The sequence below is a fragment of the Heptranchias perlo genome, unplaced genomic scaffold (genome assembly GCF_035084215.1).
Source record: "Heptranchias perlo isolate sHepPer1 unplaced genomic scaffold, sHepPer1.hap1 HAP1_SCAFFOLD_906, whole genome shotgun sequence".
Taxonomy (NCBI): Eukaryota; Metazoa; Chordata; class Chondrichthyes; order Hexanchiformes; family Hexanchidae; genus Heptranchias; species Heptranchias perlo.
Window position 1 is genome coordinate 7501 of NW_027139947.1, and position 26713 is coordinate 34213.

At 51.1% G+C, this 26713-nt stretch overlaps 1 protein-coding gene across 1 annotated transcript in view; it reads right to left on the reverse strand.

Moving 5' to 3' along the window:
- Positions 1–26713, reverse strand: part of LOC137319860 (integrin alpha-X-like) — a gene marked incomplete at its 5' end in the record, with an annotated part of 65405 nt that overhangs the window by 2786 nt on the left and 35906 nt on the right. Inside the window, 9 exons of the mRNA XM_067981773.1 lie at positions 3703–3834; positions 4940–5091; positions 8296–8453; positions 10403–10533; positions 11496–11699; positions 13308–13448; positions 14039–14184; positions 23692–23818; positions 26328–26404. Of these exons, the coding sequence (XP_067837874.1) occupies positions 3703–3834; positions 4940–5091; positions 8296–8453; positions 10403–10533; positions 11496–11699; positions 13308–13448; positions 14039–14184; positions 23692–23818; positions 26328–26404 (1268 nt within the window). The remainder of the gene's footprint in view (positions 1–3702; positions 3835–4939; positions 5092–8295; positions 8454–10402; positions 10534–11495; positions 11700–13307; positions 13449–14038; positions 14185–23691; positions 23819–26327; positions 26405–26713) is intronic.

Here is a 26713-nt window from a genome sequence, read left to right on the forward strand (position 1 = left end):
CCCTCACACTGTCACTCAGTAACCCCTCTCCCCCCAGCGCCCTGTGTTACTGACTGTATCTCTACTGATGTTAATCCCTCTCCCTCACACTGTCTCTCAGTAACCCCTCTCCCCCCAGCGCCCTGTGTTACTGACTGTATCTCTACTGATGTTAATCCCTCTCCCTCACACTGTCACTCAGTAACCCCTCTCCCCCAGCGCCCTGTGTACTGACTGTATCTCTACTGATGTTAATCCCTCTCCCTCACACCGTCACTCAGTAACCCCTCTCCCCCCAGCGCCCTGTGTTACTGACTGTATCTCTACTGATGTTAATCCCTCTCCCTCACACTGTCTCTCAGTAACCCCTCTCCCCCCAGCGCCCTGTGTTACTGACTGTATCTCTACTGATGTTAATCCCTCTCCCTCACACTGTCTCTCAGTAACCCCTCTCCCCCAGCGCCCTGTGTTACTGACTGTATCTCTACTGATGTTAATCCCTCTCCCTCACACTGTCACTCAGTAACCCCTCTCCCCCAGCGCCCTGTGTTACTGACTGTATCTCTACTGATGTTAATCCCTCTCCCTCACACTGTCTCTCAGTAACCCCTCTCCCCCAGCGCCCTGTGTTACTGACTGTATCTCTACTGATGTTAATCCCTCTCCCTCACACTGTCACTCAGTAACCCTCTCCCCCAGCGCCCTGTGTTACTGACTGTATCTCTACTGATGTTAATCCCTCTCCCTCACACTGTCACTCAGTAACCCCTCTCCCCCCAGCGCTCTGTGTTACTGACTGTATCTCCACTGATGTTAATCCCTCTCCCTCACACTGTCACTCAGTAACCCCTCTCCCTCAGCACCCTGTGTTACTGACTGTATCTCTACTGATGTTAATCCCTCTCCCTCACACTGTCACTCAGTAACCCCTCTCCCCCCAGCGCCCTGTGTAACTGACTGTATCTCTACTGATGTTAATCCCTCTCCCTCACACTGTCACTCAGTAACCCCTCTCCCCCCAGCGCCCTGTGTTACTGACTGTATCTCTACTGATGTTAATCCCTCTCCCTCACACTGTCTCTCAGTAACCCCTCTCCCCCAGCGCCCTGTGTTACTGACTGTATCTCTACTGATGTTAATCCCTCTCCCTCACACTGTCTCTCAGTAACCCCTCTCCCCCCAGAGCCCTGTGTTACTGACTGTATCTCTACTGATGTTAATCCCTCTCCCTCACACTGTCACTCAGTAACCCCTCTCCCCAGCGCCCTGTGTTACTGACTGTATCTCTACTGATGTTAATCCCTCTCCCTCACACTGTCACTCAGTAACCCCTCTCCCCCCAGCGCCCTGTGTAACTGGACTGTATCTCTACTGATGTTAATCCCTCTCCCTCACACTGTCACTCAGTAACCCCTCTCCCCCAGCGCCCTGTGTTACTGACTGTATCTCACTGATGTTAATCCTCTCCCTCACACTGTCACTCAGTAACCCCTCTCCCCCAGCGCCCTGTGTAACTGACTGTATCTCTACTGATGTTAATCCCTCTCCCTCACACTGTCACTCAGTAACCCCTCTCCCCCAGCGCCCTGTGTTACTGACTGTATCTCCACTGATGTTAATCCCTCTCCCTCACACTGTCACTCAGTAACCCCTCTCCCCCCAGCGCCCTGTGTTACTGACTGTATCTCTACTGATGTTAATCCCTCTCCTCACACTGTCTCTCAGTAACCCCTCTCCCCCCAGCGCCCTGTGTTACTGACTGTATCTCCACTGATGTTAATCCCCTCCCTCACACTGTCACTCAGTAACCCCTCTCCCCCAGCGCCCTGTGTTACTGACTGTATCTCTACTGATGTTAATCCCCTCTCCCTCACACTGTCTCTCAGTAACCCCTCACCCCCAGCGCCCTGTGTTACTGACTGTATCTCGACTGATGTTAATCCCTCTCCCTCACACTGTCACTCAGTAACCCCTCTCCCCCCAGCGCCCTGTGTTGCTGACTGTATCTCTACTGATGTTAATCCCTCTCCCTCACACTGTCTCTCAGTAACCCCTCTCCCCCCAGCGCCCTGTGTTACTGACTGTATCTCTACTGATGTTAATCCCTCTCCCTCACACTGTCACTCAGTAACCCCTCTCCCCCAGCGCCCTGTGTTACTGACTGTATCTCTACTGATGTTAATCCCTCTCCCTCACACTGTCACTCAGTAACCCCTCTCCCCCAGAGCCCTGTGTTACTGACTGTATCTCTACTGATGTTAATCCCTCTCCCTCACACTGTCACTCAGTAACCCCTCTCCCCCCAGCGCCCTGTGTTACTGACTGTATCTCTACTGATGTTAATCCCTCTCCCTCACACTGTCTCTCAGTAACCCCTCTCCCCCCAGCGCCCTGTATTACTGACTGTATCTCTACTGATGTTAATCCCTCTCCCTCACACTGTCTCTCAGTAACCCCTCTCCCCCCAGCGCCCTGTGTTACTGACTGTATCTCTACTGATGTTAATCTCTCTCCCTCACACTGTCACTCAGTAACCCCTCTCCCCCAGCGCCCTGTGTTACTGACTGTATCTCTACTGATGTTAATCCCCCTCCCTCACACTGTCACTCAGTAACCCCTCTCCCCCAGCGCCCTGTGTTACTGACTGTATCTCTACTGATGTTAATCCCTCTCCCTCACACTGTCACTCAGTAACCCCTCTCCCCCAGCGCCCTGTGTTACTGACTGTATCTCTACTGATGTTAATCCCCCTCCCTCACACTGTCACTCAGTAACCCCTCTCCCCCCAGCGCCCTGTGTTACTGACTGTATCTCTACTGATGTTAATCCCCCTCCTCACACTGTCACTCAGTAACCCCTCTCCCCCCAGCGCCCTGTGTTACTGACTGTATCTCTACTGATGTTAATCCCTCTCCTCACACTGTCTCTCAGTAACCCCTCTCCCCCCAGCGCCCTGTGTTACTGACTGTATCTCTACTGATGTTAATCCCTCTCCCTCACACTGTCACTCAGTAACCCCTCTCCCCCAGCGCCCTGTGTTACTGACTGTATCTCTACTGATGTTAATCCCTCTCCCTCACATTGTCACTCAGTAACCCCTCTCCCCCCAGCGCCTGTGTTACTGACTGTATCTCTACTGATGTTAATCCCTCTCCCTCACACTGTCTCTCAGTAACCCCTCTCCCCCCAGCGCCCTGTGTTACTGACTGTATCTCTACTGATGTTAATCGCTCTCCCTCACACTGTCACTCAGTAACCCCTCTCCCCCCAGCGCCCTGTGTTACTGACTGTATCTCTACTGATGTTAATCCCTCTCCCTCACACTGTCTCTCAGTAACCCCTCTCCCCCCAGCGCCCTGTGTTACTGACTGTATCTCTACTGATGTTAATCCCTCTCCCTCACACTGTCTCTCAGTAACCCTCTCCCCCAGCGCCCTGTGTTACTGACTGTATCTCTACTGATGTTAATCCCTCTCCCTCACACTGTCACTCAGTAACCCCTCTCCCCCAGCGCCCTGTGTTACTGACTGTATCTCTACTGATGTTAATCCCTCCCTCACACTGTCACTCAGTAACCCTCTCCCCCCAGCGCCCTGTGTTACTGACTGTATCTCTACTGATGTTAATCCCTCTCCCTCACACTGTCTCTCAGTAACCCCTCTCCCCCCAGCGCCCTGTGTTACTGACTGTATCTCTACTGATGTTAATCGCTCTCCCTCGTACCTTGGCCGACACTTGTGTCTCGCTGTATTCATTAAGAACTGGTCGCAGACCTCTGCTTCCTTCGATAATCTGGCCGGCCAGCGTGTAGTTCATCGAGAGCTCAATGGGAACAAAGTAATCCTTGACGCAGCTTCTGAGGGAGGGAGGGAGAGAGAAAGAGAGGGAGGGAGAAAGAAAGAGAGAGAGAAAGAGAGAGGGAGGGAGAAAGAAAGAGAGGGAGAGGAATGAATTAATGATTCCCATTTCTCCAGCCCCTTCACCACCTCAGGACGTCTCAAAACAATGAGGCACCTTTCGAAGTGTTGTAATGTGGGCAACATGGCAGCCAATTTACGCACAGCAAGATCCCACAAACAGCGATGTGAGAAATGACCCAGATCATCTGTTTTTTTCGTGATGTTGCTCGAGGGATAAATCTCGGGGCCCAGGACCCCGGGGAGAACTCCCCCCTGCTCTTCGTCCAATAGTGGCCGTGGGATCTTTTACACCCGCCCGAGAGGGGCAGACGGGGCCCTCGGTTTAACGTCTCATCCCGAAAGACGGCCCCTCCGACAGTGCGGCGCTCCCTCAGTACCGACCCTCCGACAGTGCGGCGCTCCCTCAGTACCGACCCTCCGACAGTGCGGCGCTCCCTCAGTACCGACCCTCCGACAGTGCGGCGCTCCCTCAGTACCGACCCTCCGACAGTGCGGTGCTTTCCCTCAGTACCGACCCTCCGACAGCGCGGCGCTCCCTCAGTACCAACCCTCCGACAGTGCGGCGCTCCCTCAGTACCGACCCTCCGACAGCGCGGCGCTCCCTCAGCACCGGCCCTCCGACAGCGCGGCGCTCCCTCAGCACCGACCCTCCGACAGCGCGGCGCTCCCTCAGCACCGACCCTCCGACTGTGCAGGGCTGCCCTCAGGGAGCGCGGGGCCTGGATTCCGGGGCTCGAGTCTCCGCAGCGGGCGAGGCTCGAACCCTCGGCCTTCGGACTCAGAGGCGAGGGAGGACGAGAGACGCACCAAGCCAAGCTGACACCAAACACTTCACGGGGCTACCCGGGGAAAGAGCGGGCACGGCCACGATGGGCAGAATGGCCTCCTCCTGTTGCTGTACGATTGGAGGCTAGGCCTCTCGTTCCCAATCGGAGCTGAGGCGTGTGTCAGTGTCGGAGACGGTGTTTTGGACGCCTGACGTCTCGAAGGGAGACGGAGGCTCCAGACTTCCCCAAAGGCTCTTTGGGAGGCGGACTCACCGGTAAGATTATTTGGTGTCTCCTGCAACTCAGTCCCTGGAAGACTTGTAAACTCCTGGCCAATCTTCTGGACGAGCTGCGAAATGTGACTCTGGCCTTCTGGCACCCGGTGTCCAGCAGCAGGGTGTAGGTGACGTTAGCTCTGAGTTTTCCTGGGAAACAGAGGGTTGGAGGAGTGGGGAAGAGGAAGAGCCAAGGGAGGAGAGAAACTGGGTGAATTCCAGCCTTAAACGTCCACGCCCGCCCCGCACTGACGCCCCCCACAATGGCCGCAGTGCGCCCGATCCGCAGGACGCAGCTTGCCAAGGGCTCACCCACGGCGCATCTCGACCTCTGCCGCCCGGAGGGGCAAGTCGATGGGAACCCCATCCCCTCCAAGGTTCCTCCCCCACCTCCGAGTCCCACTCACCGCCCCGACTGGGAGATATATCGGCCGTTCGCTCATCGTCGCTAGGTCTACATCCCGAGGGAGGGGCCGCACCGTCGGAGGGTCGGTACTGAGGGAGCGCCGCATTGTCAGAGGGTCGGTACTGAGGGAGCGCCGCGCTGTCGGAGGGTCGGTACTGAGGGAGAGCCGCGCTGTCGGAGGGTCTGTACTGAGGGAGCGCCGCACTGTCGGAGGGTCGGTACTGAGGGAGCGCCGCACTGTCGGAGGGTCAGTACTGAGGGAGCGCCGCACTGTCGGAGGGTCGGTACTGAGGGAGTGCCGCACTGTCGGAGGGTCGGTACTGAGGGAGCGCCGCACTGTCGGAGGGTCAGTACTGAGGGAGCGCCGCACTGTCGGAGGGTCGGTACTGAGGGAGCGCCGCGCTCTCGGAGGGTCGGTACTGAGGGAGCGCCGCACTGTCGGAGGGTCAGTACTGAGGGAGCGCCGCACTGTCGGAGGGTCGGTACTGAGGGAGCGCCGCACCGTCAGAGGGTCGGTACTGAGGGAGCGCCGCACTGTCGGAGGGTCGGTACTGAGGGAGCGCCGCACTGTGGGAGGGTCGGTACTGAGGGAGCGCCGCGCTGTCGGAGGGTCGGTACTGAGGGAGAGCCGCGCTGTCGGAGGGTCGGTACTGAGGGAGCGCCGCACTGTCGGAGGGTCGGTACTGAGGGAGCGCCGCACTGTCGGAGGGTCGGTACTGAGGGAGCGCCGCACCGTCAGAGGGTCGGTACTGAGGGAGCGCCGCACTGTCGGAGGGTCGGTACTGAGGGAGCGCCGCACTGTCGGAGGGTCGGTACTGAGGGAGCGCCGCACTGTCAGAGGGTCGGTACTGAGGGAGCGCCGCGCTGTCGGAGGGTCGGTACTGAGGGAGAGCCGCGCTGTCGGAGGGTCGGTACTGAGGGAGAGCCGCGCTGTCGGAGGGTCGGTACTGAGGGAGCGCCGCACTGTCGGAGGGTCGGTACTGAGGGAGCGCCGCACTGTCGGAGGGTCGGTACTGAGGGAGCGCCGCACCGTCAGAGGGTCGGTACTGAGGGAGCGCCGCGCTGTCGGAGGGTCAGTACTGAGGGAGCGCCGCACTGTCGGAGGGTCAGTACTGAGGGAGCACCGCACTGTCGGAGGGTCGGTACCGAGGGAGCGCCGCACTGTCGGAGGGTCGGTACTGAGGGAGCGCCGCACTGTCGGAGGGTCGGTACTGAGGGAGCGCCGCACTGTCGGAGGGTCGGTACTGAGGGAGCGCCGCACTGTCAGAGGGTCCGTCTTTCGGACGAGACGTTAAACCGAGGGCCCCGTCTGCCCCTCTCGGGTGGGTGTAAAAGATCCCACGGCCACTATTGGACGAAGAGCAGGGGGGAGTTCTCCCCGGGTGTCCTGGGCCCCGAGATTTATCCCTCGACCAACATCACTAAAAAAAAACAGACGATCCGGGTCATTTCTCACATCGCTGTTTGTGGGATCTTGCTGTGCGTCAATTGGCTGCCATGTTTCCCACATTACAACAGTGAACGCTCTTCGAAAGGTGCCTCATTGGGTGTCAAACTCTTTGGGACGTCCTGAGGTGGTGAAAGGGGCTGGAGGAAATGGGAGTACATCTTTCTTGTTCTCTCAAGGAGCAACTTGGGTTGGGGTAATCCATGCCAGCGATGCCCGCTCATCCCCGAGAGTCAATAATTGGTGAACTCAACGAGATGGTTGGACAATTCAAGCCTCACCCGGTCACTGACGGGCTCAAACTGATCTGAGATGGCACCTCGCCCCACCCGAGGGAGATCCCTCGCCCCCTTCCACCCCTCCTCACCTTTACAGCTCGCTTAAATAGGCAAAGGTGGCGGCCATCTTTGGCACAGCAAGATCCCGCAAACAGCAAGCCAACGCCCGCTTAACCCGTTGGGTTTTCATTTTCCGTTGCTTTGTCTCGGTTGCAAGAGGAATATCGGCCCCAGGGACACGGGGGGAGCATTCCCCGCTCTGCTCCCCCATTCCCCCCCATCGCCCCCTCTCCCCTCAGTCCCATTCCCCCCATCGCCCCCTCTCCCCTCAGTCCCATTCCCCCCCCATCGCCCCCTCTCCCCTCAGTCCCATTCCCCCCCCATCGCCCCCTCTCCCCTCAGTCCCATTCCCCTACATCGGCACCCCTCCCCTCAGTCCCATTCCCCCCCATCGCCCCCTCTCCCCTCAGTCCCATTCCCCCCCCATCGCCCCCTCTCCCCTCAGTCCCATTCCCCCCCATCGTCCCCTCTCCCCTCAGTCCCATTCCCCCCCATCGTCCCCTCTCCCCTCAGTCCCATTCCCCCCCCATCGCCCCCTCTCCCCTCAGTCCCATTCCCCCCCATCGGCACCTCTCCCCTCAGTCCCATTCCCCCCCATCGCCCCCTCTCCCCTCAGTCCCATTCCCCCCCATCGCCCCCTCTCCCCTCAGTCCCATTCCCCCCCATCGCCCCCTCTCCCCTCAGTCCCATTCCCCCCATCGCCCCCTCTCCCCTCAGTCCCATTCCCCCCATCGCCCCCTCTCCCCTCAGTCCCATTCCCCCCCATCGCCCCCTCTTCCCTCAGTCCCATTCCCCCCCATCGCCCCCTCTCCCCTCAGTCCCATTCCCCCCCATCGCCCCTCTCCCCTCAGTCCCATTCCCCCCATCGCCCCCTCTCCCCTCAGTCCCATTCCCCCCCATCGCCCCCTCTCCCCTCAGTCCCATTCCCCCCCATCGCCCCCTCTCCCCTCAGTCCCATTCCCCCCCATCGCCCCCTCTCCCCTCAGTCCCATTCCCCCCCATCGCCCCCTCTCCCTCAGTCCCATTCCCCCCATCGCCCCCTCTCCCCCTCAGTCCCATTCCCCATTCGGCCCATCGCCCCCCTATGTATACTCTCCCCTCGTGCCTCTGAGCAGTGACGATGCGTCTGAATGGCCACTTTCTCCGACCCCTGGGAAACTCACCCAAAGTGTCCGCTGAGAGTTTGGCCACGCGGAAACACACGGTGGCATTTCCCACCGGCCTGTTCGGTGAGACGGTCCCATGACATTCGTAAACTGCGTGCGGGATCTCCTCGGGGTCGAAGACGATAGAGACGGACACGTTCAGGATCGGCCTGGAGCTGCGAGCAATCACACCGGGAGGGCTATTAGGGGATGGCTTCAATTGTGAATGGGTGTGGGCCGCCATAGGACTGAGTGAGTGAGTCCAGGCGTCCAGGGAAGGAATGGGGATTGTGAGTGTGAGTGTGTGAGAGGGCCTGGTATCGCCACTAGGCGGGGGGTCGTACTCACTGGTTTGTGTTTCAATGTGCGGGTTAGTGTATCTACCTGTGTATGGTCGTGTATATCCACGTGTATATCTGCTTGTGTATCTATCTGGGTATATCTAAGTGTATCTAGGTATGTACCTGCTTGTGTATATCTGTGTATGGTTGTATATATCCACGTTTATATCTGCTTGTGAATATCTGCTTATATATCTGCTTGTGAATATCCGTGTATATATCTGCGTGTGAATATCCGCGTATATATCTGCGTGAATATCCATGTATATACCTGTGTGAATATCCGCATCTATATCTGCGTGTGAATAGCCGCGTCTATATCTGCGTGTGAATATCTGCTTATATATCTACGTGTGACTATCCACAGTTATATCTGCGTGTGAATATCTGCTTATATATCTACGTGTGACTATCCACAGTTATATCTGCGTGTGAATATCTGCTTATATATCTACGCGTGACTATCCACAGTTATATCTGCGTGTGAATATCTGCTTATATATCTGCGTGAATATCCGCGTCTATATCTGCGTGTGAATATCTGCTTATATATCTACGTGTGACTATCCACAGTTATATCTGCGTGTGAATATCTGCTTATATATCTACGTGTGACTATCCACAGTTATATCTGCGTGTGAATATCTGCTTATATATCTACGTGTGACTATCCACAGTTATATCTGCGTGTGAATATCTGCTTATATATCTGCCTGTGAATATCCGCATCTATATCTGCGTGTGAATCGCCGCGTATATATCGGCGTGAATATCCGCGTATATATCTGCGTGTGAATATCTGCGTATATATCTGCGTGAATATCCGCGTATATATCTGCGTGTGAATATCTGCATATATATCTGCATGTGAATATCTGCGTATATATCTGCGTGTGAATATCTGCGTATATATCTGCATATATATCTGCGCACGGATATCCATATATATATATCTGCGTGTGAATATCCATGTATATATCTGCGTGAATATCTGCGTCTATATCTGTGTGTGAATATCTGCGTGTGAATATCTGCATATATATCTGCGTGTGAATATCCACGTATATATCTGCGTGTGAATATCCGCGTATATATCTGCGCGTGAATATCTGCGTCTATATCTGCGTGTGAATATCTGCTTATATATCTATGTGTGACTATCCACATTTATATCTGCGTGTGAATATCTGCTCATATATCTGCGTGTGAATATCCGCATCTATATCTGCGTGTGAATATCCGCTTATATATCTATGTGTGAATATCCGCGTATATATCTGCGTGAATATCCGCGTATATATCTGCGTGTGAATAGCCGCGTCTATATCTGCGTGAATATCTGCTTATATATCTACGTGTGACTATCCACATTTATATCTGCGTGTGAATATCTGCTTATATATCTGCGTGTGAATATCCGCATCTATATCTGTGTGTGAATCGCCGCGTATATATCGGCGTGAATATCCGCGTATATATCTGCGTGTGAATATCTGCGTATATATCTGCGTGAATATCCGCGTATATATCTGCGTGTGACTATCTGCAAATATATCTGCGTGTGAATACCTGCATATATATCTGCGTGTGAATATCTGCGTGTGAATATCTGCGTATATATCTGCATATATATCTGCGCACGGATATCCATATATATATCTGCGTGTGAATATCCATGTATATATCTGCGTGAATATCTGCGTCTATATCTGCGCGTGAATATCTGCCGTGTGAATATCTGCCGTGTATATCTGTTAGAGACCAGAGAGAAACGAGGTCCGTACCGAAAAACTGCCACCGTCCCGAGGCCTCCGACCACCAGATCGGTGAGTGAGTCCCCGCTCACATCCATCACTCCGCTGATCGACAGCCCAAAATACCTCGGGGTCACGAAATACCGTCTGCCTTCAACTCGCTGCCAAAATGAGAGGGGGTAATCAGAGGGGAAACAATAGGGAGGGGCGAGAGGGGGGGGGGTTATAGGAGAGGAGGGAGGGAGGGGCGAGGCGGGGGGTTAGAGGAGAGGAGGGAGGGAGGGGCGAGGCGGGGGGTTAGAGGAGAGGAGGGAGGGAGGGGCGAGGAGGGGGGTTAGAGGAGAGGAGGGATGGAGGGGCGAGGAGGTGCGGGGGGTTATAGGAGAGGAGGGAGGGAGGGGCGAGGAGGGGGTTAGAGGGAGGGAGGGAGGGGCAAGGAGGTGAGGTGTTAGAGGAGAGGAGGGAGGGAGGGGCGAGGAGTGGGGGTTAGAGGGAGGGAGGGAGGGGCAACGAGGAGGGAGGTTAGAGGGAGGGAGGGAGGGGCAAGGATTTGAGGTGTTAGAGGAGAGGAGGGAGGGAGGGGCGAGGAGTGGGGGTTAGAGGAGAGGAGGGAGGGAGGCAAGGAGGGAGTTAGAGGGAGGGAGGGAGGGAGGGGGAGCGTGGGGCGAGGATGAGGGGGGCTTAACGGAGAGGGGGAGGGAGGAGCGAGGAGTGGGGTTTAGAGGAGGGGAGGGATGGATGAGGAGAGGATTGAGGGAGGAGTGAGGAGAGGGAGTTCGAGGGGAGGAGGGAGGGTCAAATTTAAAATTCTCCATCTTCGTGTACAAATCCCTCCGTGGCCCCTCGCCACCACCTCCCTGTCTCTGTAACCTCCTCCAGCCCCTACAACCCTCCGAGATCTCTGCCCTCCTCCAATTCCCCCGCTCCCTTCGCTCCACCATTGGCGGCCATGCCTTCAGCCGCCCGGGCCCCGAGCTCTGGAATTCCTTCCCCAAAACCTCTCCGCCTCTCCCTCCCTCACTCCCGCTGCCCCTCCCTCCCTCCTCATTTAAGACCCTCCTTAAAGCCTCCCTCTTTGACCTGGCTTTTCCTGGGAGCCATTGCCCCCCCACTGACCACTCACCTGACTGTATCTTGGACTTATTCCTCTGGGCTGTCCGTGGTAGATGTAGACGCTCCCCCGATGCTCGTCCTCCAGGGGGGCCCCGATGGCCACATCGCCCAGCCCGTCACCGTTCAGGTCCCTCAGGGCCGCGATGGCGCTCCCAAACCGGCCCAGCCCATTCCCCTCGACCCCTCGGAGGGTCCCAGTGCAGGAGAAATTACCCTGGACGCAGGGAGAGAGAGAGAGAGAGAGAGAGAGAAGCCATTGAGTCCAGCGGGACTCGCCACCCCCTCCCTCCCTCCCTCCCTCCATCCATTGGGGTTCCGGGCTGTTCCATCTGGGAATCAGCACGCGCGCAGACCCCCCTGATCGATCGACAGGAAGTGGCTCGGAGTTGCTCCCTCTATAATGGGTGTATAAAGTCAACCATTGGGATTGTGTTCAGTGGAAGTGAATGGGAAGGGGTCAGGTCCATTGGGATTGTGTACAGTGGGAATGAATGGGAAGGAGTCGGGTCCATTGGGATTGTGTACAGTGGGGAGTGAATGGGAAGGGGTCGGGTCCATTGGGATTGTGTACAGTGGGAGTGAATGGGAAGGGGTCGGATCCATTGGGATTGTGTACAGGGAGTGAACGGGAAGGGGTCGGGTCCATTGGGATTGTGTACAGGGAGTGAATGGGAAGGGGTCGGGTCCATTGGGATTGTGTACAGTGGGGAGTGAATGGGAAGGGGTCGGGTCCATTGGGATTGTGTACAGTGGGAGTGAATGGGAAGGGGTCAGGTCCATTGGGATTGTGTACAGTGGGAGTGAATGGGAAGGGGTCGGGTCCATTGGGATTGTGTACAGTGGGAGTGAATGGGAAGGGGTCGGGTCCATTGGGATTGTGTACAGTGGGAGTGAATGGGAAGGGGTCGGGTCCATTGGGATTGTGTACAGTGGGAGTGAATGGGAAGGGGTCGGGTCCATTGGGATTGTGTACAGTGGGAGTGAATGGGAAGGGGTCGGGTCCATTGGGATTGTGTACGGTGGGAGTGAAGGGGAAGGGGTCGGGTCCATTGGGATTGTGTACAGTGGGAGTGAACAGGAAGGGGTCGGGTCCATTGGGATTGTGTACAGTGGGAGTGAACGGGAAGGGGTCGGGTCCATTGGGATTGTGTACAGTGGGAGTGAATGGGAAGGGGTCGGGTCCATTGGGATTGTGTACAGTGGGGAGTGAATGGGAAGGGGTCGGGTCCATTGGGATTGTGTACAGTGGGAGTGAATGGGAAGGGCTCGGGTCCATTGGGATTGTGTACAGTGGGAGTGAACGGGAAGGGGTCGGGTCCATTGGGATTGTGTACAGTGGGAGTGAATGGGAAGGGGTCGGGTCCATTGGGATTGTGTACAGTGGGAGTGAAGGGGAAGGGGTCGGGTCCATTGGGATTGTGTACAGGGAGTGAATGGGAAGGGGTCGGGTCCATTGGGATTGTGTACAGTGGGAGTGAACGGGAAGGGGTCGGGTCCATTGGGATTGTGTACAGTGGGAGTGAATGGGAAGGGGTCGGGTCCATTGGGATTGTGTACAGTGGGAGTGAACGGGAAGGGGTCGGGTCCATTGGGATTGTGTACAGTGGGAGTGAACGGGAAGGGGTCGGATCCATTGGGATTGTGTACAGTGGGAGTGAATGGGAAGGGGTCGGATCCATTGGGATTGTGTACAGTGGGAGTGAATGGGAAGGGGTCGGATCCATTGGGATTGTGTACAGTGGGAGTGAACGGGAAGGGGTCGGGTCCATTGGGATTGTGTAGAATGGGAGTGAACGGGAAGGGGTCAAATCGTGAAACTTACCTCGGGGGACATCGTACAGACGATCACCGTACCCCCGATCCCCTGGTCATGATAAAGTGGGGCTCCGATTAACAACAGGTCTGTCTCCCCGTCTCCAGTCAGATCCACAGTGCAAAGTTCACAGCCAAAGTAGGAGCCAATCTGAAATTGGGGTACAGGGTTAAATATCAGACAAGAGTCCCAGAAGGGGGCACCTCTGTATCCTCATCACTAGAGCAGGTCAGAGGCTAGGAACTCTGCAGCGAGTAACTCCCCAAAGCCTCTCCGACCACCTCCGAGGCCCCCCGGGTCCAGGAGTGTGATGGAACGATCTCCGCTTGCTTGGACTTGGAGCAGCTCCAACACAAGACTGGAGAAGCTTGACACCATCCAGGACAAAAGCAGCCCACTCGGTCGGCAGCCCATCCCCCACCTTAAACACCCACTCCCTCCCCCACCGGTGCCCGGTGGCCGCAGTGCGTCCTGTCAACAGGATTCCCGGCAGCAATCTCGCCAAGGGCTCATCGACAGCGCCTCCCAAACCCCCGACCTCCACCACCCAGAGGGACAAGGTCAGCAGGTACATCGCCGCCAAGGGTCTCCCACCCTCTCCGAGTCTCACTCACCGCCCCGACTGGGTCATATACCGGCCGTTCCCTCGTCGTCTGGAGGGGACAAAGGGCGGGGGTGAGGCTTTGAGGGAAGGATTGGCCGGTGTCTCATTACGAGAATTGAAGCATAGCCTTTCCTACCTGTTGTCCTGGGATTTGCTGGTGGGCGTCCCAGCTCCCGTTCGGCCATTGGCGGAAGACAGTTACCCGTCCCCTGTGTTGGTACCGAGGGGCTCCAGCCACGTAGAAGACCCGCCCTCTCTGCCTGGCCTCTTGCACAGCATATCCTGTGGGTCAGAGAGAAGACCAAGAAGATCAGAGGGTGAGTGCAGAGGGAGCTTTACTCTGTATCTAACCCTGGACCTGCCCTGGGAGTGTTTGACGGGACAGTGTAGAGGGAGCTTTACTCTGTATCTAACCCTGTACCTGCCCTGGGAGTGTTTGACGGGACAGTGTAGAGGGAGCTTTACTCTGTATCTAACCCTGTACCTGCCCTGGGAGTGTTTGACGGGACAGTGTAGAGGGAGCTTTACTCTGTATCTAACCCTGTACCTGCCCTGGGAGTGTTTGACGGGACAGTGTAGAGGGAGCTTTACTCTGTATCTAACCCTGTACCTGCCCTGGGAGTGTTTGATGGGACAGTGTAGAGGGAGCTTTACTCTGTATCTAACCCTGTACCTGACCCTGGGAGTGTTTGATGGGACAGTGTAGAGGGAGCTTTACTCTGTATCTAACCCTGTACCTGACCCTGGGAGTGTTTGATGGGACAGTGTAGAGGGAGCTTTACTCTGTATCTAACCCTGTACCTGACCCTGGGAGTGTTTGATGGGACAGTGTAGAGGGAGCTTTACTCTGTATCTCACCCTGTACCTGACCCTTGGAGTGTTTGATGGGACAGTGTAGAGGGAGCTTTACTCTGTATCTAACCCTGTACCTGACCCTGGGAGTGTTTGATGGGACAGTGTAGAGGGAGCTTTACTCTGTATCTAACCCTGTACCTGACCCTGGGAGTGTTTGATGGGACAGTGTAGAGGGAGCTTTACTCTGTATCTCACCCTGTACCTGACCCTGGGAGTGTTTGATGGGACAGTGTAGAGGGAGCTTTACTCTGTATCTCACCCTGTACCTGACCCTGGGAGTGTTTGATGGGACAGTGTAGAGGGAGCTTTACTCTGTATCTAACCCTGTCCCTGACCCTGGGAGTGTTTGACGGGACAGTGTAGAGGGAGCTTTACTCTGTATCTAACCCTGTCCCTGCCCTGGGAGTGTTTGATGGGACAGTGTAGAGGTGAGAATCCATACATGGTCAGTGTCCAGTAAAGTAAGTAAAGTACAAATGCCTAAGCGGCAAAGTAGAAAAGTAGTAAGAATGACAAGCAAGGGTTTATTAGAAGCTGCTTCGGTTCGGACAATGGGCCCCTTCAAGTCTAATAGTGGTGTGAGGAACTCGCTGGGTGTTGGGGTCTGCTTATGCCCATCATCGGCATGGCAACATTAGGGAGTCGGGAGTTTGGTGTGGGTGTCTCTGCACAGCTGGTTGATCAATGGAAAATAATGAGCCGAGTGAGCCCGGAGACATTCCAGGTTAGCGGATAAGGATGGGGATGATGAGGGGAAACATTCCAAGCTGGAAGATGAGGGGACATCCATCTATGTCTGTCACTGCGGCATGATCAGCAAACTGTATTGCCCATGATTGGCCTGCAGTTAGGTAACCCCTCATGGCCAACCTATGCCCGGCTTATGACTGGTGTTGAACTTCATGTTAGCAATGTTCCAACCCCTATTGATCTGTATAAACGGGTGTATTTTCTGCATGTTCTTTGTCTTGCTCTGCCAGCATAGAGGGAACTCTAGCAGGAGTCCAAATCAATGCTGCACACTACGAACCCTGCTATTAAAGTTGTGTTGAACTTTAAAGGTGTATTCGACTCAGTTTTAGCTGAACCAGACTGAGGTTAAAAGAATCCAGTTCATCATTTGGCGTAGTCGGCAGGATCTCGAGGCGGATTGTCTCAGACACGGAGGGAGGAAATGGCGCCCCGATGTAAGTCGTCTTAATTTACTCCGTCGGTTTCCCTCCCATCCGTCAGCCTGACGACGAATCGTCCGCTCGCTGACACTCGTGTGGCGTTCTTACGAGATTCAGGTCAGTGATACATCACTGAGGGTCAGCTTCGGCCGAGGGTCAGCGTACGTGCTGAGGGAGTAATTAAACTTAGGATTGTGACGCACAGGCAGTCAGGACCATAATTGAATCCAGTAAGCGACTGGGGGGCGATAATACGGCTGTGTTAACTGGTTGGTTAAGCGTAAGGGAAACGAGAGATAAAATGGGTAATTGCCTGGATACCTCTGCAGAACCAGGGAGCGCCTTGCAGACTTTGTGTGAAAGATATTCAGACGTGGCAAAACAATTTAGACAATTGTCAGGGGGACTGAATAAAAGACTGGGGAATGATCAATGGCCATTGGGAGGAACTAAAAACTTAGATGCCGCCAAAAAGGCTCAGGAATTAATTTGGAAAAATAACGGAAGTAAAGCAATCAAAGATTTAATTGTTTTATGGAGACAGTACCGTCAAGAAAAAAAAATGGATAGAATTAAGTGACTAGAAAAATGTGTAGAAGACAGAGACCCGAAAAAGAAAAGTTCTGTTGTTTAAGTGTACTGTCCCTTTAAGAAGCCTGTCCTGATCAGTGTTTCTGTCGGTGTTGTGGGCCACGCCCCCTTCTTACTGCGTCTTACGTGTTTTCTTCTTTTGTGTGATGTATCTGTCTTGTCTTGTGTTTAATTCTGATTTTGCTGAATTAAAATTGGAGTTATTGAGGTTAAGTGACCTATTAAATTCTGGTTCTCATAAAATGTCAGCATGTCAAATTCCAGACATGGGATCTTCGAAAAAAATTGGCATTTTGAATTTTTATCTTGTGATTGGCTGTGGTTTTAAAAAAAAAGAGGTTTAAAAAAAAAATTAACGGGACAGATTAAAAAAAAAACTATCTGGTATCACCGTGATAGGAAAAGTTGGAAAGCTGGAACAGCTTGGAGCGTTGATTATAATCACACCCACTAAAAGTATGTAGAAAAAGTGAGTTTGACAGCAAATTATAAAACGTACGAAGCAATGTGAAGGAAAGAAAAGATAAAGTGCAGATTTAAAGAATTGCAAGTTACATTTGCAGGATGTTCTCTAGTTATAAATTAAACTGGCCTTCGAAGCATTTTGTGCTATTGTGATCGATTAAAATAAATCTCAAAAATAGTGTGCAAATATATAGTGTAAAAGCAATCCACAAATGTGAAAAAAAAAATCAGTCAAACCTGTGTGAAGACAAATTTTGAAGGTGGAAACTTAATCTCAAAGGGAGAACGATCAAATTACTCCTGCCACAAGAGCAAGTTAATATTAACCCCATTCCATCCCAAGAGGCCAGACTGTCATGCCAAGAGCAGTTCAAACAGATAGAAATGACCCAGTCAGTTGAGAACTGTCTGAGGCTTGCCCAGAACACAGGTGAACATGGGGTAACAATTGGTATAGGTTATATATTATTAAAATTGACCCAATCACTCGGAAATGCCAAAGGCTACAATTGACTGAGATATAAGTTTCCACACAGACAATGCTACAGTGAGAAAATTGATAAGAAAGGTGAATGTAAAACAAATCGTATGAAAAGGAAGCATAGGTTAGACAATTGGAAGTCCATTACTTGAGCTAGGTACTGACACAGGGTACTAAACGCCTATCATACCCCGCCACAGTATGATAAGGAAGTTTTGACAAGTTCGGGGGCGATTCAATTTTATTTGAAACTAATAGTAGCTCCAATACAAAATCTGACCAAAGGGGGGAGACCTTCCCTGACAAATTATATAACTCGCATTGAGAATGCTAAGAAAAACTCAGCAATTATATCAACACCTCCGAACTCAAGTGTTAAAACAAAGAGCGACATGGAATGGAGGTGGACATCGTAAAAAGAGATAGACAAATATGGAGACGTAAAGATCTGTGATAAATGATATAGCAACTGCCTTTAATACGGGTGCCTCAGTTGTTAGTAACATTGATTTGGCAACATTAGATCAAAAAGGTCAGAGATTTAGGGTCTCGCATTAAAGATATATTTAAAAATAAATTAAAATACAGATCAGGAATTGTCTGAGGATCAAATGCTGATCATACATTTGCAAAGGATAGCTACAGGGCTGGAAACACATGCCCAAACCATTAATAAATTAATAAGAGAGGAATATAACGTATCTTAGCAGGCGGCTGCTAATGATATCTGCTCAACGTGGTTACATCTTGAAAACACAGAGATTAGGACTTGGAGTTGGGAATTCCAGTCTGCAGCCCTACGTACATCTGTATGTGGGAGAGACAGGGTTTATTTCAGATAGGCTGCGTGCTTCAGAGAGAGAGAGAGAGAGAGGGACTAGGCAATTTCTCTCTCCTGTTTTGTTTTCTGATTTTGTTTCGGGTAAAAAGGGATTATTCCTTTGGACAAAATACATAATAAATGAAGATTTGACAAATTAACCCCTTGGGCTCTCAAGAAGAGCCACAGTGGATTTTCTGTGTTTATTTTAAAACGGGTGACCCTGGTTTTTGGGACCACATGAGTGTTGATGGTGCAGGATTACCAAGAGTAATTCTTTGGCATAAAATGGCTTTACAAAATCACGGTGCAACCTTTGCTGGAGAAATTTGGTGCATGAAACGATCCAGCGGTGTTAAAGATTTAAGACTTTAGCTGCAGACATCGGCAGATACCAAATGTCACAGCGTGGTGATATCAACCTGATTCTCTTCCTTTGAAAACATTTTGATTTGTTTTGTTTTAACCCATTTATTGTCTTCCGAGACAGAGTGCTCGAGGTGGGGAGATATGGGAGTTACATCCAAAAGTAATTACGAGCACTTCATCTCGACTATAAAAACCACAAAGCCTGGACATAATTTGTTTCTGAAATTGGAATTGATAAGAAAAATTCATATGAGTTGCTATTTAAGCCCTCGAGAAAGAAAAATGTACTTGTAATTTAAGGGGATAATCAAATTATATTTAAAAATAAAAGAAGTCCAGTCTAAATGGTTCCCATTGAATGCTGTGTATCAAGAATTATTTTCGAGAGGGAAGAGAATTTTACATTGACAAGTCCTGTCAGTCCAACAATACTGCTCTCGAGTTGGGATAATTGTGAAATGATAGAAGGGACTCGGGCACAATGTAGTGGGATATTTTGGGAAATGAAAAGCGATTCAAGAAGAAATTACGTGAAATAAATAAATTTTGGGATATTGGAGCTGACTGTAAATATTGTATCGGACAGTAACGTTCCTCCAGGCCTCATGATAGGTAATATAATGGGTTATGTAAAATTGGATGGGAGGAAGTGATCGAGAATTAAAGTAAAGAAACAGAGAAATTACACCAAATGGGAATTTCTCTAAAGCCATTGAACTGGGCATGATTTACCAAAAAAATATCAATCTGGCATAAATATACAATCTAGTGAAAGTCAGGAAGGTGTAGTTGAGGATCGTAAATTGATAGCTTTCTCGTGGAGATATTTGTGTCCTTGCCTATAATGAAGAATGAGAAAACTACACTCAATAGCCTGGCTGCTAACCTGACATCGGGACCATGCAGGGGGGAGATAAGCACTCTGGACACCCCTGATCTTTTTGATAAGATAACCTGAAAACCTAAGAATGGCTACAGTGGACATAAAAGATACAAATGTATGTTGCCATCATCTGAAATGGAGATCAGGATGAAGAACATGATTACAAAGGCCGATGGCCTGGTGAGCTATCGCAACCACTCTTTAAACAAACCAGTTGCTTTTACAGGACTGAATCCTACAGGACATATGATGTGTGCCATGGAAAATGTTCGGAAATACCATGAGGAAGAAGAGACTGGCCAGCAGAAAGTTAATATCCAAGAACACTACCTATGAGATGCTGCTAGTATGCGGAGATACATGAAGAAGATACACTGAAGAATGAGCCTCAGACAGGCTCAGTTACTTGACAACAGCACAACAGGAAAATGGTTAATGTGGTCCAGGCGAGTGAGAAATCCTTTTAAACGAGGCACTGACACATGGTCCATAGAGAAACCAACTAATTAATGAAACAGTCAGGAAACACTGGTATCAATCAAAAGGACTGAAATTAAAGTACAGAGGGTCACAGTAATTTGGATTTCCAAAATTCAGGGTTCGGTTCCCATCAGTTAACAATAAAATTGAGAGAAACAATACTTCGAAGATATCCGCACGATGGATACAAAATTATGAGGGGCCCAGATAAAGTGGACAGGAAGTACCTGTTTCCCCTAGCAGAGGGTTCAAGAACTAGAGGATGTAGATTTAAGCTGATTGACTGGAACAAAATTAGAGGGATGCGTTACTAGACATGCTGTCACTGTGTGTCCACATAGTGTTGGACACAGCCCAGAAGCACAGTGTGGGTTTAATACCGGTACCAATCCGGATATTAACTGTACCATGGAGGCCCTCGGGGCGGATCTAAAACCCACTTAAGTGGCATATGCCGGAGAGGGCGAATACTGTGTTACAACTAATTTGAAAACGTTTAAATATGCCAATCTAACTTGTGATATTTTAAGTCCAGAATTCTACTCCATTGCTGAAGTCCTGGTTCGGATTGGACCCGAGGAACTGGTGGAGATACATCGGCATAACCTCACCACCTTACAAGTTTCTGAGGATGTCAGAAAAGGACTTAAAAGGAGATCAGGACACATTTGGGAATCTGACACCCCTGTTGCCTAAATACTTGAAAGCATTGCGAAGGGAGATACGCCTCTCCCAGAAGGTTTATTATAACCTACAACAGGACAATAACAACATTAAGCATGACATTGACCAAATTACAGTCACCACTTGGTGGGATGACCTCTGGAATTTGGGACTGAATATACAGATCCATCCTTGGATTAGATTAGTTTCATATTTATTAGTCGTAGTGCAGTTTGTTGTAATGTGCTTCTTGATTTTCATTGCATGTAATAAATGTAAGCAGAGGATGAAGGGTTTGGCAAAGATAGTAAAACAGAGCCTGGGTGAGAATGTCCCCATTGTCTCTGTGGTTTCAACTAAGAAAACGTCTTAATGGTACCGGGAGTAGCACCCGCTGGGGTAAGGTGCATGTAAAAGGGGAGACAATCATAGTTTGATAGGATTATCAGATGCTCTGCCTCTCTTCCACCCGGACTGGCGGCCAACACAAAGGGAACCTGGTGAAGATGAGGTACTCATGATGTGGAGATGCCGGTGATGGACTGGGGTTGACAATTGTAAACTGGGGTTGACAATTGTAAACAACCCCACGAGGACAAACACCTCGCTATGGCCATCCCCACACCTCCACTACTCGCCTTTAAACAGCCACCCAACCTCAAACAGACCATCGTTCGCAGCAAATTACCCAGCTTTCAAGAGAACAGCGTCCACGACACCACACAACCCTGCCACGGTGACCTCTGCAAGACATGCCAGATCATCGACACAGATACCACCATCACACGAGAGGACACCACCCACCAGGTGCATGGTTCATACTCCTGTGACTCGGCCAACGTTGTCTACCTCATACGTTGCAGGAAAGGATGCCCCGGAGCATGGTACATTGGCGAGACCATGCAGACACTGCGACAACGGATGAACGGACACCGCACAACAATCGCCAGACAGGAGGGTTCCCTCCCAGTCGGGGAACACTTCAGCAGTCATGGACATTCATCCACCGACCTTCGGGTAAGCGTTCTCCAAGGCGGCCTTCGAGACACACGACAACGCAAAATCGTCGAGCAGAAATTGATAGCCAAGTTCCGCACCCATGAGGACGGCCTCAACCGGGATCTTGGGTTCATGTCACGCTACACGTTACCCCACCAGCGAACAAATGTTATCTGTTTTTAATATAACGGGTCAGTTGCTGTCTTTTCTATGTTTCTACCTCTCTATCTCTGTTTTTTTTTTGTTTGTTGTTTTTTTTGGTGATTTGTATATTCGCAGACCTTGTAGGTAACACCTGTCTGTCTGCACACTGATTGCCTTGGCAACGGGCAGTTGAAAAAACTGTCTGTACTCACCAAGCATTGTTCTGTGAATTATAAATGCGATTTCATTTCGAGGATTTCATTTCCACATCGTTCACCTGAGGAAGGAGGAAGCCTCCGAAAGCTTGCGAATTTAAAATAAAATTGCTGGACTATAACTTGGTGTTGTAAAATTGTTTACAAAGATGAGGTACAGCATCTAACGGGATATTGTCGGGATAAAATTTGGATTAAGGGATATAAAGGGGAGGGCCCCAATTCACAGGTGTAAAATGATCTGAAAGGTACCATTCAGTTAGGCTGGAAACAAAATATGAAACACCATAGGAGATTTGACTGACAGATGTTAGTTGTCAGACAGACTAAAGTATGTGGCAAAACGGAGACAGAGGATGTAGCAAGGTGTGATGTGGATGAATAATTTAATAGATTGAATAAAATGAATGTGAACGAGTATGAGACTCTGCCCAGGCAGAATTGCTGAGTGGGGAAAGATTGGTTATCATGGAATGATAAAAGAGGGGAATGAGAATCCCCATACATGGACAGTGTCCAGTAAAGTAAGTAAAGTACAAATGCCTAAGCGGCAAAGTAGAAAAGTAGTAAGAATGACAAGCAAGGGTTAATTAGAAGCTGCTTCGGTTCGGACAATGGGCCCCTTCAAGTCTAATAGTGGTGTGAGGAACTCGCTGGGTGTTGGGGTCTGCTTATGCCCATCATTGGCATGGCAACATTAGGGAGTCGGGAGTTTGGTGTGGGTGTCTCTGCACAGCTGGTTGATCAATGGAAAATAATGAGCCGAGTGAGCCCGGAGACATTCCAGGTTAGCGGATAAGGATGGGGATGATGAGGGGAAACATTCCAAGCTGGAAGATGAGGGGACATCCATCTATGTCTGTCACTGCGGCATGATCAGCAAACTGTATTGTCCATGATTGGCCTGCAGTTCGGTAACCCCTCATGGCCAACCTATGCCCGGCTTATGACTGGTGTTGAACTTCATGTTAGCAATGTTCCAACCCCTATTGATCTGTATAAACGGGTGTATTTTCTGCATGTTCTTTGTCTTGCTCTGCCAGCATAGAGGGAACTCTAGCAGGAGTCCAAATCAATGCTGCACACTACGAACCCTGCTATTAAAGTTGTGTTGAACTTTAAAGGTGTATTCGACTCAGTTTTAGCTGAACCAGACTGAGGGAAAGAATCCAGTTCATCAGAGGGAGCTTTACTCTGTATCTAACCCTGTACCTGACCCTGGGAGTGTTTGATGGGACAGTGTAGAGGGAGCTTTACTCTGTATCTAACCCTGGACCTGACCCTGGGAGTGTTTGACGGGACAGTGTAGAGGGAGCTTTACTCTGTATCTAACCCTGTACCTGACCCTGGGAGTGTTTGATGGGACAGTGTAGAGGGAACTTTACTCTGTATCTAACCCTGTACCTGACCCTGGGAGTGTTTGATGGGACAGTGTAGAGGGAGCTTTACTCTGTATCTAACCCTGTACCTGCCCTGGGAGTGTTTGATGGGACAGTGTAGAGGGAGCTTTACTCTGTATCTAACCCTGTACCTGACCCTGGGAGTGTTTGATGGGACAGTGTAGAGGGAGCTTTACTCTGTATCTAACCCTGTACCTGACCCTGGGAGTGTTTGACGGGACAGTGTAGAGAGAGTTTTGGACTAGAACTTACCTAAGTAACTGTTTCTGATGTCTTTCTCTGAGAGGGTTATGTTGACGAAGATCTCTTTGTGATCTTTGTACAGAAGTAATGCTCCACTCCAGCCATAGGCTCCCAGGGCTCCCAGGACCACTGTATCCTGAGGGGAAGGAAGTCTCGTCATGGAGAATTTTCACATGTCCACACTGTGTATATTTGTAAATCGAACTCCGACCCTGTGCGTACACACTGTGTATATTTGTAAACTGAACTCCGACCCTGTGTGTACACACTGTGTATATTTGTAAATCGAACTCTGACCCTGTGTGTACACACTGTGTATATTTGTAAATCGAACTCTGACCCTGTGTGTACACACTGTGTATATTTGGAAATCGAACTCCGACCCTGTGTGTACACACTGTGTATATTTGTAAATCGAACTCCGACCCTGTGTGTACACACTGTGTATATTTGTAAATCGAACTCCGACCCTGTGTGTACACACTGTGTATATTTGTAAATCGAACTCCGACCCTGTGTGCACACACTGTGTATATTTGTAAATCGAACTCTGACCCTGTGTGCACACACTGTGTATATTTGTAAATCGAACTCTGACCCTGTGTGTACACACTGTGTATATTTGTAAATCGAACTCTGACCCTGTGTGCACACACTGTGTATATTTGTAAATCGAACTCTGACCCTGTGTGCACACACTGTGTATATTTGTAAATCAAACTCCGACCCTGTGTGTACACACTGTGTATATTTGTAAATCGAACTCCGACCCTGTGTGCACACACTGTGTATATTTGTAAATCGAACTCTGACCCTGTGTGTACACACTGTGTATATTTGTAAATCGAACTCTGACCCTGTGTGTACACACTGTGTATATTTGGAAATCGAACTCCGACCCTGTGTGTACACACTGTGTATATTTGTAAATCGAACTCCGACCCTGTGTGTACACACTGTGTATATTTGTAAATCGAACTCCGACCCTGTGTGTACACACTGTGTATATTTGTAAATCGAACTCCGACCCTGTGTGTACACACTGTGTATATTTGTAAATCGAACTCTGACCCTGTGTGCACACACTGTGTATATTTGTAAATCGAACTCTGACCCTGTGTGCACACACTGTGTATATTTGTAAATCGAACTCTGACCCTGTGTGTACACACTGTGTATATTTGTAAATCGAACTCTGACCCTGTGTGTACACACTGTGTATATTTGTAAATCGAACTCTGACCCTGTGTGTACACACTGTGTATATTTGTAAATCGAACTCTGACCCTGTGTGTACTGTATAACGCCACTTACACAGAATAACATCAAATGTACAGCCCAGAAACAGGCCATTCGGCCCCACGGGTCCGTGCTCCACACGAGCCTCCTCCCTCCCTCCTCCATCTCACCCTCTCACCATCTCCTTCTATCCCTCTCTCCCTCATGTGTTTATCCAGCTTCCCCTTAAATCCATCCACACTATTCACCTCAACTACTCCTTGTGGGAGCGAGTTCCACATTCTCACCACTCTCTGGGGAAAGAAGTTTCTCCTGAATTCCCGATTGGATTTATTAGTGACTATCTTATATTTATGGCCCCCCCCTAGTTCTGGTCTCTCCCCACAAGTGGAAACATATTCTCTACGTCTACCCTATCGAACCCTTTCATAATCTTAAAGACCTCGATCAGGTCACCCCTCAGTCTTCTCTTTTCTAGAGAAAAGACCCCCAGTCTGTTCAGCCTTTCCTGATAGTTTATAAACCTCTCAGTTCTGGGATCATCCCAGTAAATCTTTTTTGCACCTTCTCCAGTGCCTCCACATCCTTTCTATAATATGGAGACCAGAACTGTGCCCAGTGCTCCCAGTGTGGTCTAACCAGACCAGAACTGTGCCCAGTGCTTCCAGTGTGGTCTAACCAGACCAGAACTGTGCCCAGTGCTCCCAGTGTGGTCTAACCAGAGCGGAACTGTGCCCAGTGCTCCCAGTGTGGTCTAACCAGACCAGAACTGTGCCCAGTACTCCCAGTGTGGTCTAACCAGACCAGAACTGTGCACAGTACTCCCAGTGTGGTCTAACCAGACCAGAACTGTGCACAGTACTCCCAGTGTGGTCTAACCAGACCAGAACTGTGCCCAGTACTCCCAGTGTGGTCTAACCAGACCGGAACTGTGCCCAGTACTCCCAGTGTGGTCTAACCAGACCGGAACTGTGCACAGTCCTCCCAGTGTGGTCTAACCAGAGCGGAACTGTGCCCAGTACTCCCAGTGTGGTCTAACCAGACCAGAACTGTGCCCAGTACTCCCAGTGTGGTCTAACCAGACCAGAACTGTGCCCAGTGCTCCCAGTGTGGTCTAACCAGACCGGAACTGTGCACAGTACTCCCAGTGTGGTCTAACCAGACCGGAACTGTGCCCAGTACTCCCAGTGTGGTCTAACCAGACCGGAACTGTGCCCAGTACTCCCAGTGTGGTCTAACCAGACCGGAACTGTGCACAGTGCTCCCAGTGTGGTCTAACCAGACCGGAACTGTGCCCAGTGCTCCCAGTGTGGTCTAACCAGACCAGAACTGTGCACAGTGCTCCCAGTGTGGGCTAACCAGACCAGAACCTGCTGTACCGTACATAATCCCACAGTTTGACTCACCGATGTGAGGTATGAGCTGAACCCTTCCTGACGCATCTCGTTCTGAAATGAGGTCGTGTTCACAATTCCCTGAGCCCCTGTCGGAAATGAGAAGATGGAAGGATTGGCTTTTAGTCGAGTGTTCGAGTGTCGAATGAACGCCTTCCAATCACAGCTCCAGTCAGCAGCGTCCGCAGTATCAGCCCGTGTGTCGGTGGGTCTGACCGTCCCCGCTTCGACCGAGAGACGCTCGCGCTCGGGCCGGGAGAGACGCTCGCGCTCAGACAGAGAGAGACGCTCGCGCTCGGGCCGGGAGAGACGCTCGCGCCCGGGCCGGGAGAGACGCTCGCGCTCGGACAGAGAGAGACGCTCGCGCCCGGGCCGGGAGAGACGCTCGCGCCCGGGCC